Source organism: Artibeus jamaicensis, unplaced genomic scaffold, assembly GCF_021234435.1.
Source record: "Artibeus jamaicensis isolate MK-2021 breed Jamaican fruit bat unplaced genomic scaffold, CSHL_Jam_final scaffold_660, whole genome shotgun sequence".
Taxonomy (NCBI): domain Eukaryota; kingdom Metazoa; phylum Chordata; class Mammalia; order Chiroptera; family Phyllostomidae; genus Artibeus; species Artibeus jamaicensis.
Genome location: NW_026522052.1, coordinates 11,026,863 through 11,041,590, shown reverse-complemented (window position 1 = coordinate 11,041,590; position 14,728 = coordinate 11,026,863). Strand labels below are relative to the sequence as shown.

At 40.7% G+C, this 14,728-nt stretch overlaps 1 protein-coding gene and 1 pseudogene across 1 annotated transcript; one reads left to right on the top strand and one right to left on the bottom strand.

The window, feature by feature from the left end:
• The first annotated feature begins 222 nt into the window (after positions 1 to 222).
• On the top strand, positions 223 to 4,975 carry LOC128626555 (transforming growth factor beta regulator 1-like). The gene is made up of 3 exons (XM_053659416.1): positions 223 to 597; positions 2,248 to 2,318; positions 3,015 to 4,975. The coding sequence occupies exons 1-3, from the start codon at positions 448 to 450 to the stop codon at positions 3,151 to 3,153; spliced, it is 360 nt and encodes a 119-aa protein (XP_053515391.1). The 5' UTR covers positions 223 to 447; the 3' UTR covers positions 3,154 to 4,975.
• Positions 4,976 to 8,972: 3,997 nt separating this feature from the next.
• Positions 8,973 to 9,936, bottom strand: LOC119049884 (olfactory receptor 8B12-like; annotated as a pseudogene).
• Positions 9,937 to 14,728: the final 4,792 nt, after the last annotated feature.

Genomic DNA, 14,728 nt, shown 5'->3' with positions numbered 1-14,728 from the left:
CAGCGCAGTGAGGATTCTGGGTACCGAGTGTATAAAGCTGGTGTCTGCCACAGTGGTCTGCAGGAGTGCGTCACAGTCCGGCGAAGATCTTTGTCCGCTCCTCCGCCCAGCAATCACACTACTAATTTAAGCAGGGGCACGTGAGTTAGTGTCACAAGGGTAGCGGATGCCTGCCCCCCGGACGCACAGGAAGTGATGCTCAGCACCCGGATGTTTCGCTAGTCGGCGCCGGGATGTAACTTCCCGGCAGATGTTAAAGTAGCAGAAGGTTGGGGTTTCACTGCGTGAATTCTGTTCCAGCCACTCTCCTTGGCAGCGTTCTCGGAGAGGTCGGTTCTTCGGGGCCCGTTTCCGCCAGCACGGACCCGACGGGGCCGACGTCCCGCCGCCTCTCGGCCGGGCGCTGATGCCCGCTGCGCCCGAGAGGCCCCGCAGTGGGCCCGAGTCATGAGCTTGCTGGGCTGCCTCACCCCGTCGCCGCGGGCCGCGCCGCAGTCCGCCAAGGCCAGGATGAAAAAGCCCCCAAAGCGGAGCCAGAACGAGAAGTACCGGCTCAAGTACCTGCAGCTGCGCAAAGCCGCCAAAGCCACGGTGTTTGTGAGTCTCGGTCTTTCCCTGTCTCCATACTCCGAATTCGCGAAATCTTTCCCCAAACCGTCCCTCTTCCCAGAGGGGCAGTGGTGTCGTGTTAGTTTTCGCAGTTATACATCGCTTCTCGGTAGCCTTGTACCCTTGGCACCCTTGGACAGATGACGTATTTCATTAATTTTTTTCTTACCTGTGAGACTTAATATTTACTTTGCTGAGTTGTGAAGATTAAATGAGGAGAGTAAAATGTTTGGTGTCTAAAAGTTTTAGCCATTTTCGTTATAACTGCAAAACTCTTGGAAACGCGTTTGATTCTCAAGAGAACCTGAGAATGGGGCACTATTTTAAAAATAACAGCGAATCCCAGAAAGATGATTTGCTTAAAGTGTCAGCCCTGACACCAATTTAGACTCTTCGATTCTAGTTTCTTTATTACTTCCACTCACCCAGCCTATTTCCTAAGCGCCCTTCCCTAAACAGACATATACAGGAAGCTTTCAATAATTTACTGCCTTCTAACTCCTTTTGAATATCCCCAGTATTTCTGCCATTTTTTCTCTTGCAGAGTCACTGGGTGTGTTGAATGAATGAACTGGTTGGCCAGCCCCACACTCCATGTTAACATGTTCTGACTCACCCGAGCTTGCCTCAGTGCGGGGCAGTACAGAGAGTGGAGTCCCCAAAGGTCCTCCCATGTCTGGATCACCACCTCACCTCGTGTTTCTACCCCACACTTGAACATCTCTCCGCTTTTTGGGGAAGCATAAGGGAAAGTTTGGGAACGGGCACATTCATTCCAGAAACATTTATTTAGCACTTGCTGTGTGCACTGAAGAGAAACACAAAAAGTATGATTAAGAGGATTTCATACCGTTTATTTCCTACATGTCAAAGGTACTTGAAGCTTGGAGCCTGTACTGTTAGAAGGACTTTGGTTCCATTCAGTATTAGGTGAAGGTTTTGTGAAGAAAAGGGCTATTGTTTTCAACTCACAGGCAGAGTTTGAGTTCCCACCTATGGAACACCCGGAGTGCAGCATTTCCCCAGGACTGCTGCTTGGGAGACAGACTGAATCATCAGTAAAGAAAGACAGTGCTTGAATAAGTAGATGAGGAAGTCTAAGAATTTTACATATTAAGGTTGATTTTGTTCCATCCAGTTTTTCTCTAGGGTTCATATTGCATGGGATGCTTCTGGTTAGGCTGGTTTTGAGAGCTCCCCCAAAAGTCAACGTACTTGGGCATGGCAGGTCCTCACATTCACAAGAATTGAATTTAAGCATCCATGGATTTAAGCCGGATGCCCTTTTCTCTGCCGAAGGTGACCCTAATTAGGATGACTGCACATCTTGGTTTGCCTAGAACAGCCCTAACCCACCATATTGTTCTGCAATAATCACTAATAGTACTCCTTTTTTACTCAGAGGTAGTCCAGTTTTCATAAATTCTGTAATTACCCGGTGCACAGTCAAACTGTTATAGGTAACATGGTCCACTGTTACCTATAAGTTCTTTTGTAATTTGCAAGGTAGACTAGTTCTTCTTCTTATCTAGCAACAAACGACTTCTTTGGTTTGAAATATGACTCATCTTCCCAGCATAATATTTTTGCTCTTTTATTCATTTTATGTGATATATTTATTCAATTTTTTTCTTAAAGGAAAATGCTGCTATTTGTGATGAAATTGCTCGTCTTGAGGAAAAATTTCTTAAAGCAAAAGAAGAAAGACGGTGAGAAAGAAAACCCCATCACATTTTAAAAGGAAACAGAATCCAGAATGCTCACTAAAGAAAACTGAAAAGTAAAATGATACATCAGCATTTCTCCAAGTCAAAAGACAAATCTCAGAGTTTTTGCCTCAGGAAATGAGGTGCTCAGAGGATAGTTCAGCATGGCTGCTGCTTTGCTGTAACAGATGCTGCTTCTCAATGGTGGATCCCCAGGCAGCTGGAAACCCATCTCTGAGGAACTTCTTTTTTTTTTTTTTTTTTATTTATTTTTCGAGAGAGGGCGGAAGGGAAGGAGAAAGAGTGGGAGAGAAACATCAATGTATGGTCGCCTCTCATGCATCCCCTGCTGGGAACTGGCCTGCAACCCAGGCATGTGCCCTGACTGGGAATCGAACCCCGATACTCTGGTTCGCAGGCCCGTGCTCAATCCACTGAGCCACGCCAGCCAGGGCTCTTTTTTTTTTTTTTTTTTAATTTCTCTTTTTTTATTATATTAAATTTATTTATTTTTTAATTTAGTTATTTTTCAAGTACAGTTTTTCGTCTATTTCTCCCATCCAAGCCCACCCCCTTGCCCCGCTCCCCACCCCCACCCCCCGAGCCCCTCACATTTGTTCCCCCAAATCCCTCCCGCCTTCCCCCTTAAATTCCCTTCCCTCTCCCCTCTGGTCACTGTCCCCTTGTTCTCTATTTCAGTGTCCTTGTTTTTATTCTGCTTGCTTGTTCTGAGGAACTTCTTATTAATGAAAGATCTCAAGTCCTACCCGAGACCTACTGGATCAAAAACTCTGTGGATGGGGCCTGGAATCTGTGTTTTAGCAAATCCTCTGTGTGATTCAGATTCATCTGAGAACCACCAATGGAGTTCCTGGTCCCAGCACGTGAGCTGAAGTAAAGCATTTTCCTAACCCAGAGGGAAGAAAGAGCACCTTTTTCAACTGCCTTAGGAGGGAGGAAAATTAGAATGAGTATGTACAGGCGAAGACGGTCAGTTGTAATGCTTATGGCTACAAAATCCAAGAGCTTGTGAATAGGTGCTGAATAAAGAGAGTTTGATGAGAGCAGGTTTGTTGCACCACGTGAGATGGTTGATGGTGTTGTGGTTACAGGAAGACATGCTGACCTTTGCCACTGGGTGGGTCATGACACCACCAATATCTATTCCTACACAAACCAAGTGTTGCCAGAAAACAGACCTGAGAGACAGATGCCATAGTAACATCAGGCCACGAGTATTAAACCAGAGGTCACTAACAACAAAGGAACAGGAGAAAAATGTCTTGCACTTAAAATTAGTGAAACTGAGTGTACATGGAAAATCCTACACACTCTACCAAAAAACTGCTCAAACTAATTAATGAATTTGGCAAAACAGCAGGATACAAAGTCAATATCCAGAAATCAAAGGCATTTTTGTATACTAACAATGAATCAGCAGAAGCAAAAATCAAGGAAAAATATCCCATTCAATATAGAAAAAAGAAAAATAAAATATCTGGGAATAAACCTAACCAAGGAGGTAAAAGACCTGTAAGCAGAAAACTACACAGCACTGAAGAAAGAAATCAAGGAAGACACAAACAAATGGAAACATGTACCTTGTTCATGGATTGGAAGAATTAACATCATCAAAATGTCCATACTACCCAAAGCAATATACACATTCAATGCAATACCTATTAAACTGCCAATGGCATATTTCACAACATAAAACAAACACTTAAAAACTTATATGGAATCATAAACGAGCCTGAATAGCAGCTGCTCTTTTGAGAAAGAAGAACAAAGTAGGAGGGATCACAATACCTGATATCAAACTGTATTAAAAACCCACTATAATCAAAACAGCCTGGTACTGGCAAAAAAAACAGGCACATAGACCAATGGAACAGAACAAAGAGCCCAGAAATCAACCCAACTCTCTACAGTCAATTAATATTTGACAAAGGGGGCAGTAACATAAAATGGAGTAAGATAGCCTCTTTAACAAATGGTGTTGGGAGAACTGGACAGCTACGTGCAAAAAAATGAAACTTGAGCAACTTACACCATACACCAAAATAAATTCAAGGTGCATAAAAGACTTAAATATAAGCCGTGACACCATTAAAGTCCTAGAGGAGAACATCGGCAAGAAAATCTCAGATATTGCACCCAGCAACTTTTTTACTGATATGTCCCCTAGAGCAAGGAATATAAAGGAAAGAATAAACAAAAGGGATCTCATCAAAATTAAACGCTTCTGCCTGGCTAAAGAAAACATTATTAAATTAGCAAGACAACTGACTGTATGGGAAAACATATTTGCCAATGATACCTCAGACAAAGGTTTAATCTCCAAAATATACAAAGAACGTACACCACTCCACTCTAAGAAGGCACCCAACCCAATTTAAAAAATGGGAAAAGGACTTGAATAAACGCTTCTCCAAGGAGGACATACAGAATATCCAGAGACACATGAAGAGATGCTCAATATCGTTAGCTATCAGAGAGATGCAAATTAAAACCACAATGAGATACCACTTTACACCAGTCAGGATGGCTATCATAAACAAAGCAACAAACAACAACTGTTGGAGAGGTTGCGGGGAAAAGGGCACCCTAGTTCACTGTTGGTGGGATTGCAGACTGATACAACCATTATGGAAAACAGTATGGAATTTTCTCAGAAAAATAAAAATCGACCTGCCTTTTGACCCAGCAATTCCACTGCTAGGATTATACCCCAAGTATCCTAAAACATCAATTTCAAAGAGCCTATGCACCACAATGTTCATAGCAGCACAATTTACAATACCCAAGAGTTGGAAGCAACCTAGGTGCCCATCAGTAAATGAATGGATCAAAAAAATTGTGGCACATATACGCAATGGAATTCTATGCAGCAGAGAGAAAGAAGGAGCTACTACCCTTTGCAACAACATGGATGGAACTGGAAAGCATTATGCTGAGTGAAATAGGCCAGGCATTGAAGGACAAATACCATATGATCTCACCTTTGACAGGAAGCTAAAGAATAAAACAAACAAGCAAACAGAATAAAAACAAAGACACTAAAATAGAGAACAAGTGGGCAGCGACCAGAGGGGAGAGAGAAGGGAATTTAAGGGGAAAAAATGGGGAGGGATTTTGAGGAACAAGTATGAAAGACACAGGGATGAGGACTAGGGGGTGGGGGAATGGGAGAGAGGAGGGAGACAGGGCAGGGGGGCTGGAATGGGAGAAATAGGCAAACAATTTACTTGAAAAATAACTACATAAAAATTTTTTTAAAAAAGAATGTCTTAGGACAAAGCACTAACTATGAAAGATAAAGTTGATAAATCAAACCATTTAAATTTAAAAAATGGCTATCAAAAGTTATCATTTAGGATAAGCAAGGCATAGTCCGAGGAAGATAGGAAGAGGAAGATGACTGTGTATGTATGCATCTATTATGCGTAGATACATATATATTATGTATACATACACAAACACAAATATGTACACTTATATGAACTTACATGTGCATTTTCAAATTTCTTTGATACAATAGGAAAACAACAAACTACCCTATGTTTTAAAGAGGAAATGACTTGAATAATTACTTCAAAGAAGATATCCAAACAACCAGTAAATTTGTAAAAATGTAGCCAACATCATTACTTACCAGGAAAAAAAGTTCAATAACAAAGGCATTCTGCTGGCCATACCAGAATAAAAATACATTTTTGCATATGGGATAAAATAGGAGTACAATTAAAATACCAAGGATTAACAAGTATATAAAATAATCAGAATTCTCAAACATTGTTGATAGCAATGCAAATTGAATCAAACATTAGAAAACAGTTTAGCAGTGATGTTTATAAAAGCTAAACACATAAGCCCACTCTATTATCCAGCAGATCCACATATAATACAGAAGAAATGTTTGCTTATTCAATCAAAATACACATGGAAAATGTTTCTAAAGGCTTCATCAATAATAGGCAAAAGCTGGAAACTCTAACTTTAGTAACAGGCTACATAATTATATGTTCACATGATGGAATACTACACAGCACTATAACAATCTACCCATATATACAGCAATATAGATGTGCATGACAGGCTTTATGATGAAGAAAATCCAGAAACAATCCACTACCTGTTTATATGAAGTTCAAGTACAGACAACACTCTACAATGATAAAAGTCAGAAGAGTGGATAGCTGTGCGGGATGGGGTGGAGGGCAGGTTGTATTTATTGGAAAGATGCAAGAGGAAACTTTCTAAAGTAGATGGAAATGTTGTACATCTTGATCTAGGCTGTGGTTATATATTCATGTGCAAAAGTTCAATGAGCTCAACACTTAAGATGTGTGCACTTTGCTGTATAAAAGTCAGGACACAAAATTTTCAAAAGGATTTCTCTGTATTCTTTCATGACCTACATTGAACAGCATATTCAATACACCAACCACAATTCCTAAATTCAAGGTTCCCTAAATTCGGGCATCCAAAGGATCTGGCACAAAAAAAAAATACCCCTTTTCATGGATGGAACTGGAAAGCATTATGCTGAGTGAAAAAGGCCAGACAGGCTGAAAGACAAATACCATATGATCTCACCTTTAAAAGGAAGCTAAACAACAAAACACACAAGCAAGCAGAAAAAAAAAAACAAAAAACAAAGACACTGAAATAACGAACAAGGGGACAGTGACCAGAGGGGAGAAGGAAGGGAAGTTAAGGGGGGAAAAGGGGGAGGGATTTGGAGGAAAAAATAGGGAGGACACAGGGACTAGAACTAAGGGGGGTGGAAATGGGAGGGAGGTGGGGAGCAAGGGGGGGACACTGGGATGGGAGAAATAGTCAAAAAACTGTACTTGAAAAATAACTAAATAAAATTAATTAATAAAAAAAGAAAAAATGCAAAAAATACCCCTTTTATAACAAATATTTTATTACAAAATAATAAGCATGTAATTCTGTAGCATAATAATATCACACTCCACCACACCCTATTGCAAAATGTTCACATTGCTGTCCATCTCATGTGAGACAGTCACGTACCCTAACAAACACACTCAATGGCACTACTTCTGCTGGTCCCTGTATTTCATCTCATCTCAATTCTCTCTTTATAAGCTTATTCTTTTCTTTTTGGCAGCATTGAACAGAATCAAAACCCAGAACTCAACAGTTAGTCAAATTTCCCCTACATCCTAATGAAATGGACTTTCCAAAAGAACAGACCAGTAAGTCAAAATAATTTCCCCAGAACTTCATTTGTCATTGCTTCTCAAAGAAATTTTACCAATAATAGTGAGTTTAGACAAAAATTGTTCTTTTGATTTTTAATATAATGCTCTATTTTCCATTTCATAATATGGTGGCTTTATGAACTTATCCTGAGATCACCATTTCTTACCCATATGCCTCTATTATTAGAATCTGGAGGCTATCTGAATGCCTGAAAATTCTATAGCAGTTGCCTCTCCTAATAAGCAGCAGCTTGGTGCTGCCCGGGAGGTGAACGTGGACTTAGGGCCAGCTAGTATTCTCTTACATCCTCTAGACCAGTGTCATCCAATGGAAATATAATGCAAGCCAAATGTAAATTCTAATCTTTCTAGTAGATACTATAAAAATAAACATTCATTCATTTTAATCACATGTTTTATTTAACACAATATATTCAAAATGTTATCATTTCAACATGTAATCAAGTAAAAAAAAAGTATCCACGAGATTGTTTTTCATATTCTTCAAATATTGGGTGTGTATATCACACTTACTTTGCCTACTTCCAGTATGTCTCCATTTAGATGTCCACATTTCAGTTGCTCAGTACCCTACATGACCAGTGACTACCAGATCAAATAGCACAGCTCCCAATGACTTTGGACCACAACCAAGATAACCCTTGAAATGAGACTCCATATTCTGTCTCAGCCTTGAAATAATATGACGCGTCCACTCAGCATCTTTCTACCCTATAAAATGCCATTTCTCTCCCTGGAAGTCCTAATTCATTAACCCAGGTCCCAGGTGCTTCACTCACCAAGTCAGTGGTCACCACACTTGCCTTCTGGGAAACCTAACACACTACCCATTTACACACTAAAAAGCTCATCAGACACTGATCTTGTCATTTTGCCAAGACCTACTCAACAAAATTTTTCACCTCCTATTTTCTTGCAAAATGTGATGTATTAGAAGTGTGTTGTGCAAGTAGCATGAAATTACTGTCAATCCATTTTTAATTTAGATGTACTAGGTCAACTAACATGTGAAATGACATCTTCCAAGAAAGAGATGAGGCAAGAAAACATGGCCTAAAGGAAAAGAAACTGAATTGAGATTCAAGCTGGGATTTCAGTCCCAGCTCTGCCACTGGGTAGTTTTTTAATATTTTTGGACTAGATGAAATGATTCTGAAGCCCCATTAAATACTGCATACTCTACGATTGCAAAGACTATTTTCATAAAATAAAGAAGAGAGAGTTGGACTGATGGTGAGAGGGAATAAATTAATTTGGAAGTTAAAATTTCCTTTAAATATAGAATATTATTTCATACAAGAGCATGAAGTTTGAATCCCTTAATGATGATGATGATAAAATAATAACGAAACCCTAATTAAAAAATTCTCATCTCTTTCTCAATTTCCCATTTATTTCAAGACTAAGTTATTCTGCCCAAGGTTTTCTTCATGGCTAATTTGACATCCTTGTTCCTCAGGCTGTAGATTACTGGGTTCAACATGGGAACCACAATGGTATAGAATACAGTACAGACTTTGCCTTGGTCAAGGGGTATAATAGAAGGTGGTTTAAGGTATTCAAAAGCTCCTGAACCAAAGAAAAGACAAACTGCAATTATGTGAGAACTGCAGGTACTAAAGGCTTTGGATCTGCCCTCAGTAGAACTAATGTGGAAATGCTGGAAAGAATGAACCCATAAGACAGAAAAATGGTCACAATGGGCACCCCAATGGCAATGGCCACAAGAGTAAAGAAAAACAGAGTGTTCATGTAAGAGCTATTGCAGGAGAGCTCAAGGAGGGGAAGGATGTCACACATGTAATGATTGACAAGGTTTTCTGCACAAAAGATCAGAAACAGCATATTACCTGTATACGCAATAGCCCCCAAAACCCCCATCCCATACACACCCAGCAAAAGAAATAAACACACCTGAGGAGACATGGTGACCATGTAAAACACTGGTTTACAGATGGCCACAGAGTGGTCATATGCCATTGCTGACAGGATGAAGCATTCAGAAATGACAAAGAAAGAGAAGAAAAAGACCTGAGTCATACACCCTGTGTAGGAGATGATGTTCTTCTTTGAGACAAAACTCATCAGCATTTTGGGGATGATGGCAGAAGAGTAACTGAAGTCAATGAAGGACAAGTTGAAGAGGAAAAGGTACATGGGAATATGAAGATGAGAGTTCAGCCCAATCAGTGTTATCAAGCCCAGGTTCCCCACTATAATGACCACATAGAAGCCTAGAAACAGTAAGAAGAGAGGGAGATGGAGTCCTGGCTTGTCTGTTAAGCCTGCAAAGATAAACTCTGTCACAGAGGAGGTGTTATCTGCAGCCATCCTCCTCCTGGACTGTCTGGGAGAAAAAAAGAAGAGTTGCTCACACAGAGAGAGAAAAACAACCCACTCCTGAGGCTGGTGTTTGAACAGAAACCTGTGAAACTTAGAGTTGAGATGGCATCTCCTTGTTCCTGCATCTCTGTTTTTATGGTCCCCACATGGCTTCAAGCATCCTATTAACTATTGGTGGGTGAAATTTGCCTCCAGAGTAAGGGCTCTTCCAACTGAGGAGACAGTCCACAAAGCTCAGCTGGGATGACCCTGCAACCTTGCAGTGACCCTCTTCTGGTACTGCCTGTCCTCTACAGTGCTGAGCCAAGTTTTATGTGACCTGGGCTTTTCTCTGCAGTGCTGTTGGGAAGCAGAAGCTGGTTGCCCTAGACCTTCCACCTTTGGTCAGTGCTGGTCAAAACAGGAAGATGAAGCTGTGTTTCCCTGAGTCTTTAGCAGGAATAGCTGTGGAAATACCATGTGTAAAAAATACTGCAGTAATAAGGTAAAGTTATTAACAAAACCTAAGAAAAAAAGAAACATTTGCCGAGCACTAACTATGCTAATGGCACTGTTCTAGTGCTCTGGGGCATTTTGGTTAAACCCATTGAACAGGTGAGGACACTGGGCACAAGTCCCAGTCCTTCTAATTGGCAGCAGAAGGGGAACTCAGGCTGTCTGGCTCTGGGGTTTGAGCTTCATACCCTAACCACTCTGCTAGAGCACAGACCAGGTCAGGCAGGCACTCACCCTCCTTCTGCCTGCATTCACAGTGCTGGACTCTGCTGGCTCTCACCTATCTCTCTCATAGAGACTCAGATGGCCCTGGTGACAAGAAGGGGACAACTCAGAGCTCAGAGTGCTCTGCTTCTGCCTTTCTGCTTTAAAATTCAAAGCCTTTAGTTTGTCTTGGTTTTCCTGTTGAGCTGAAGAACATGGTCTCTGACCTCCTTTGTCTTGAGCCTCCAGTCCAGCTTCCAGGGATGGGAGAGTACCTTTATAAAATCCAGACAGTGTTATTCTGGATTAGGGACCACAGTGACCTAGATACAGGGGCTCCCTCAGGATCCCTACTCCCTAAGGAAGAAGAAATGTTTGTTTATGCCCTTGAAGGTGCCTGATGTGGCTCTTAATGGCCTTTCCTTTCATTCTGGTTACACCCTTTGAGGTAAAATTAAGAGCAAAGCACTGTGGAGATAATATGTCTTATACATTTATTAAGCACTTACTGTACACCAGAGACTGTATCTGAGTCAGCACCCTCAACTCAAGAATCCAAAGTAATGCATAATTTTACCATGTGTATCCCTCAGAACAACCTCGTAGGCAGACCTATTAGTCTCCACTTCAAAAGCAAGAAGCAGTCAGGATGGCTATCATAAACAAAGCAACAAACAACAAATGTTGGAGAGGTTGTGGGGAAAAGGGGTCCTTAGTTCACTGTTGGTGGGATTGCAGACTGGTACAACCATTATGGAAAACAGTATGAAATTTTCTCAGAAAAATAAAAATCGACCTAACTTTTGACCAAACAATTCCACTGCTAGGATAATATCCTAAGAATCCTAAAACATCAATATCAAAGAACCTATGCACCACAATGTTCATAGCAGCACAATTTACAATACCCAAGAGTTGGAAGCAACCTAGGTGCCCATCAGTAAATGAATGGATCCAAAAATTGTGGTACATATACACAATGGAATTCTATGCAGCAGAGAGAAAGAAGGAGCTCCTACCCTTTGCAACAACATGGATGGAACTGGAAAGCATTATGCTGAGTGAAATAGGCCAGGTGCTGAAAGACAAATTCCATATGATCTCACCTTTAACAGGAAGCTAAACAAGAAAACAAACAAGCAAGCAGAAAAAAAAAAAAACCAAAGACACTGAAATAGAGAACAAGAGGACAGTGACCAGAGGGGAGAGGGAAGGGAAGTTAAGGGGAAAAAGGGGGAGGGATTTGGAGGAACCAATAGGAAGGACACAGGGATGAGAACTAAGGGGGGGGTGGAAATGGGAGGGAGGTGGGGAGCAAGGGGCAGGGGAGGCTGGGATGGGAGAAATAGACAAAAAAAACTGTACTTGAAAAATAAAATAAAATTAAAAAAAAAAAGCAAGGAGCACACACAGCTTGTAGTTTCCAAAACCTTGCTGGTCCCCTTTAAACAAACAGGGGTCCTGAATGTGTGTTATCTGTAGCACCCTTGTGTGTCCAGATAAAAGTTTTGGCTAGTATAAACTGAACACTTTGTGAAATTGTCTCTGAAACATTTCATTTATATAGAGACTAATAAAATTTCATATGGCAACTTGCAGTCTATGCTCCTTACCCGGGTCTTGTATATATTAAAAATGAAAGATTTTTTATAGCTGGTGGATTAGATTGGTTTTGATACTGTGTGAATGGCAGGTCTTTTCAGGGAAGTTAGGAAATCAAAACACAAAGGCAGAACCCATCTTCCTCTAGGCAAGTCCAACTAAAACCACTTCACACAGGCCTGTATGTGTTTCTGAGTGTTACACATACCACAGTGAGGACTTGTTCTCCCAAGGCTAAGGCTCAGCAGAGATGGTGCCTCATCTTTCTATTTACTCTGTTTACACTGAGAATTGTCCACTGCTCAGAGTAATCTAATGGATCCCCATGCCTCTTGTCAATTCCACTAAACAAAAGGAGAAAAATAAGTCATTAAATGAAATTAAAATAAGCTGTACTTGATAACCAAGTGCAAAGAAGATGATGTAGGTTCTCTGAAAGCTCTGCAGGGAGTTTTGACTTCAGAGAGTTTCCATGACAACCTAATATCCTAATTCATTGTAAGCAGGGCTTCTGTAAAGCCATGTTACCTGATGACTTGTTGCAACACAAGAAGAGAACCATAAAAGCTATTTTGTCTTTCCATCTGTGCAGTACTGTTGCCTTTCCAAAACTTCAATCTTTGGAATATGGCTTCCTTCTATTTCTAATTTAAACTATATGTTATACATGCCACATTATTGGGCATGTGAAGTATTACGTACTATAAAACCTTTTCATATATGTCTTACATATACACATTAGGTCTCAGCTTTATGGTAGATAATCGGAGTTGCACAAGTATGGTACCAAACCAATCCCTACATATCACAGTATTCCCAGCTTTAATGAAAAGCACCCACCTTCCCAGAGAACTGAAGAGATAGCAGCTGAGAGGCCTTCATGTGAAAACAGCTTCGATGAGCTTCTGAAGGATCTTGTTCACTCCCATGTCTTGAATTACCCTCTACTGACTACTTCCAAACTTCTATCCACATCTATTTACATCTATATCTATTTCTATCCACATCTGACCACCCAGCAGACAACTAAAGTTCCACACATTAAAAAATTATACCACTTCCTTTCTTCAAAAATTTTATCCTCCTATATTCCCTCCTTTAATGTGACACATTTTCCACTTTATCAGTAATAAAGTTAAATTGATTCTAACTAAAGAAGTCATGCCATTTCCCTGAAAATTAGTTCACAAAAGCTAATTCACTAACAAGTCATTTTATTAATTGTTGATAGATATGTATTTATTGACATTTTATTAGTCATATTTTTTTACCTTTTTTCATTCTTTCTTCTTAAAGAAGACCTTTCAACATTTCTTGTAAGACTGGTTTAGTGGGGATAAAATCCTTTAGTATTTTCTCATCTGGGAAGCTTTTTATTCCTTTTGATCCTTTTAAAAATATATATATATTATTGATTATGCTATTACAGTTGTCCCATTTTTTCTCTCCTTTTTTCTGCTACACCCTGTATTCTCCTCCCACCATCATTCCTCCACCTTAGTTCACATCCAAGGGTTATACATATAAGTTCTTTGGCTTCTCCATTTCCCATACTATTTTTAACCTCCTCCTAATTTGTTGTGGTGGAGGATGCACACATGTCCCCCCGCCCCCCGTCTGCCACGGATGAAAATAAAACTACCAAGACATAATCTGCTTGAGGAGGAGAAGTGGTCAATCTCTCAAAGGAGAAGGACCAAGAGCCCCTTCCTCAATGGCTTTTATTAGGTTTGGAACACACAGGAATACAGGTAAAGCCCATCAATCAGTGTCAAGTGGCAAGGGTGAAACAACAGATAACATTTCAAAGGAATCTGAGGGCTTAATCTGAGTCAGTGTCTGTCAGGGAAGAGGGTTGCAAAAACATTGGGAGACATACTCATTTTCTGCTAAGACACTTATCACATGAATGAAAGCACTCTTAGCAAAGCAGGCTTCACGGGACTTTAGGAATTCTTTCTTATGGCGGATCACCCCAGAACCCTCTCTAGCCCACAGAGGGCTGCACCACCTTCCCTGTCATAGGTTTTTAGGCTTAAGTGGATTCGAGCCAGGAAGTGCTTCTCCCAAACAGAAATGGGGACTCAGGCTATGTCAGAATACCGGGGATCAAGGTTCCATCACCACCTCTTGGCTGCAGCCCTCCAAGTCCTTACTTGAGGGCCTCCCAAGTGATCATGTCTGGCTTAGGTTGCCCCCATCTGAAGGGTCTTACCCGTTATTGACTAACTGACCAAGCATTGGGAATCACAGATGGATGAAGCAGAAGCAGTACTCTTGCTAGGGAGATAAACTTTTGTCTCCTTAGTGGCTCACAGTCCGAAGTTCACTCACTCAGCCTTATCCATGGGGGGCATTTACAACTCCTGAAACCAGACAGGGCAGTCCCAAACATCTCCCCCTTTTTTGTTTGTTAAATCAATTGAAGCTGTTAGGCCTCTGAAACCTACTATTTGCTGTTCTTGAATACAATCATGAGAAAAACAACTTCCATATATATTGTAAAGCACAAAT

Coding starts and splice junctions, on each gene's coding strand:
- LOC128626555 (XM_053659416.1), top strand. CDS start 448: ATGAGCTTGCTGGGCTGCCTCACCCCGTCGCCGCGGGCCGCGCCGCAG. Junction 598..2,247: donor CCGCCAAAGCCACGGTGTTT/GTGAGTCTCGGT, acceptor TTTTTCTTAAAG/GAAAATGCTGCTATTTGTGA. Junction 2,319..3,014: donor AAAGCAAAAGAAGAAAGACG/GTGAGAAAGAAA, acceptor TCTCTATTTCAG/TGTCCTTGTTTTTATTCTGC.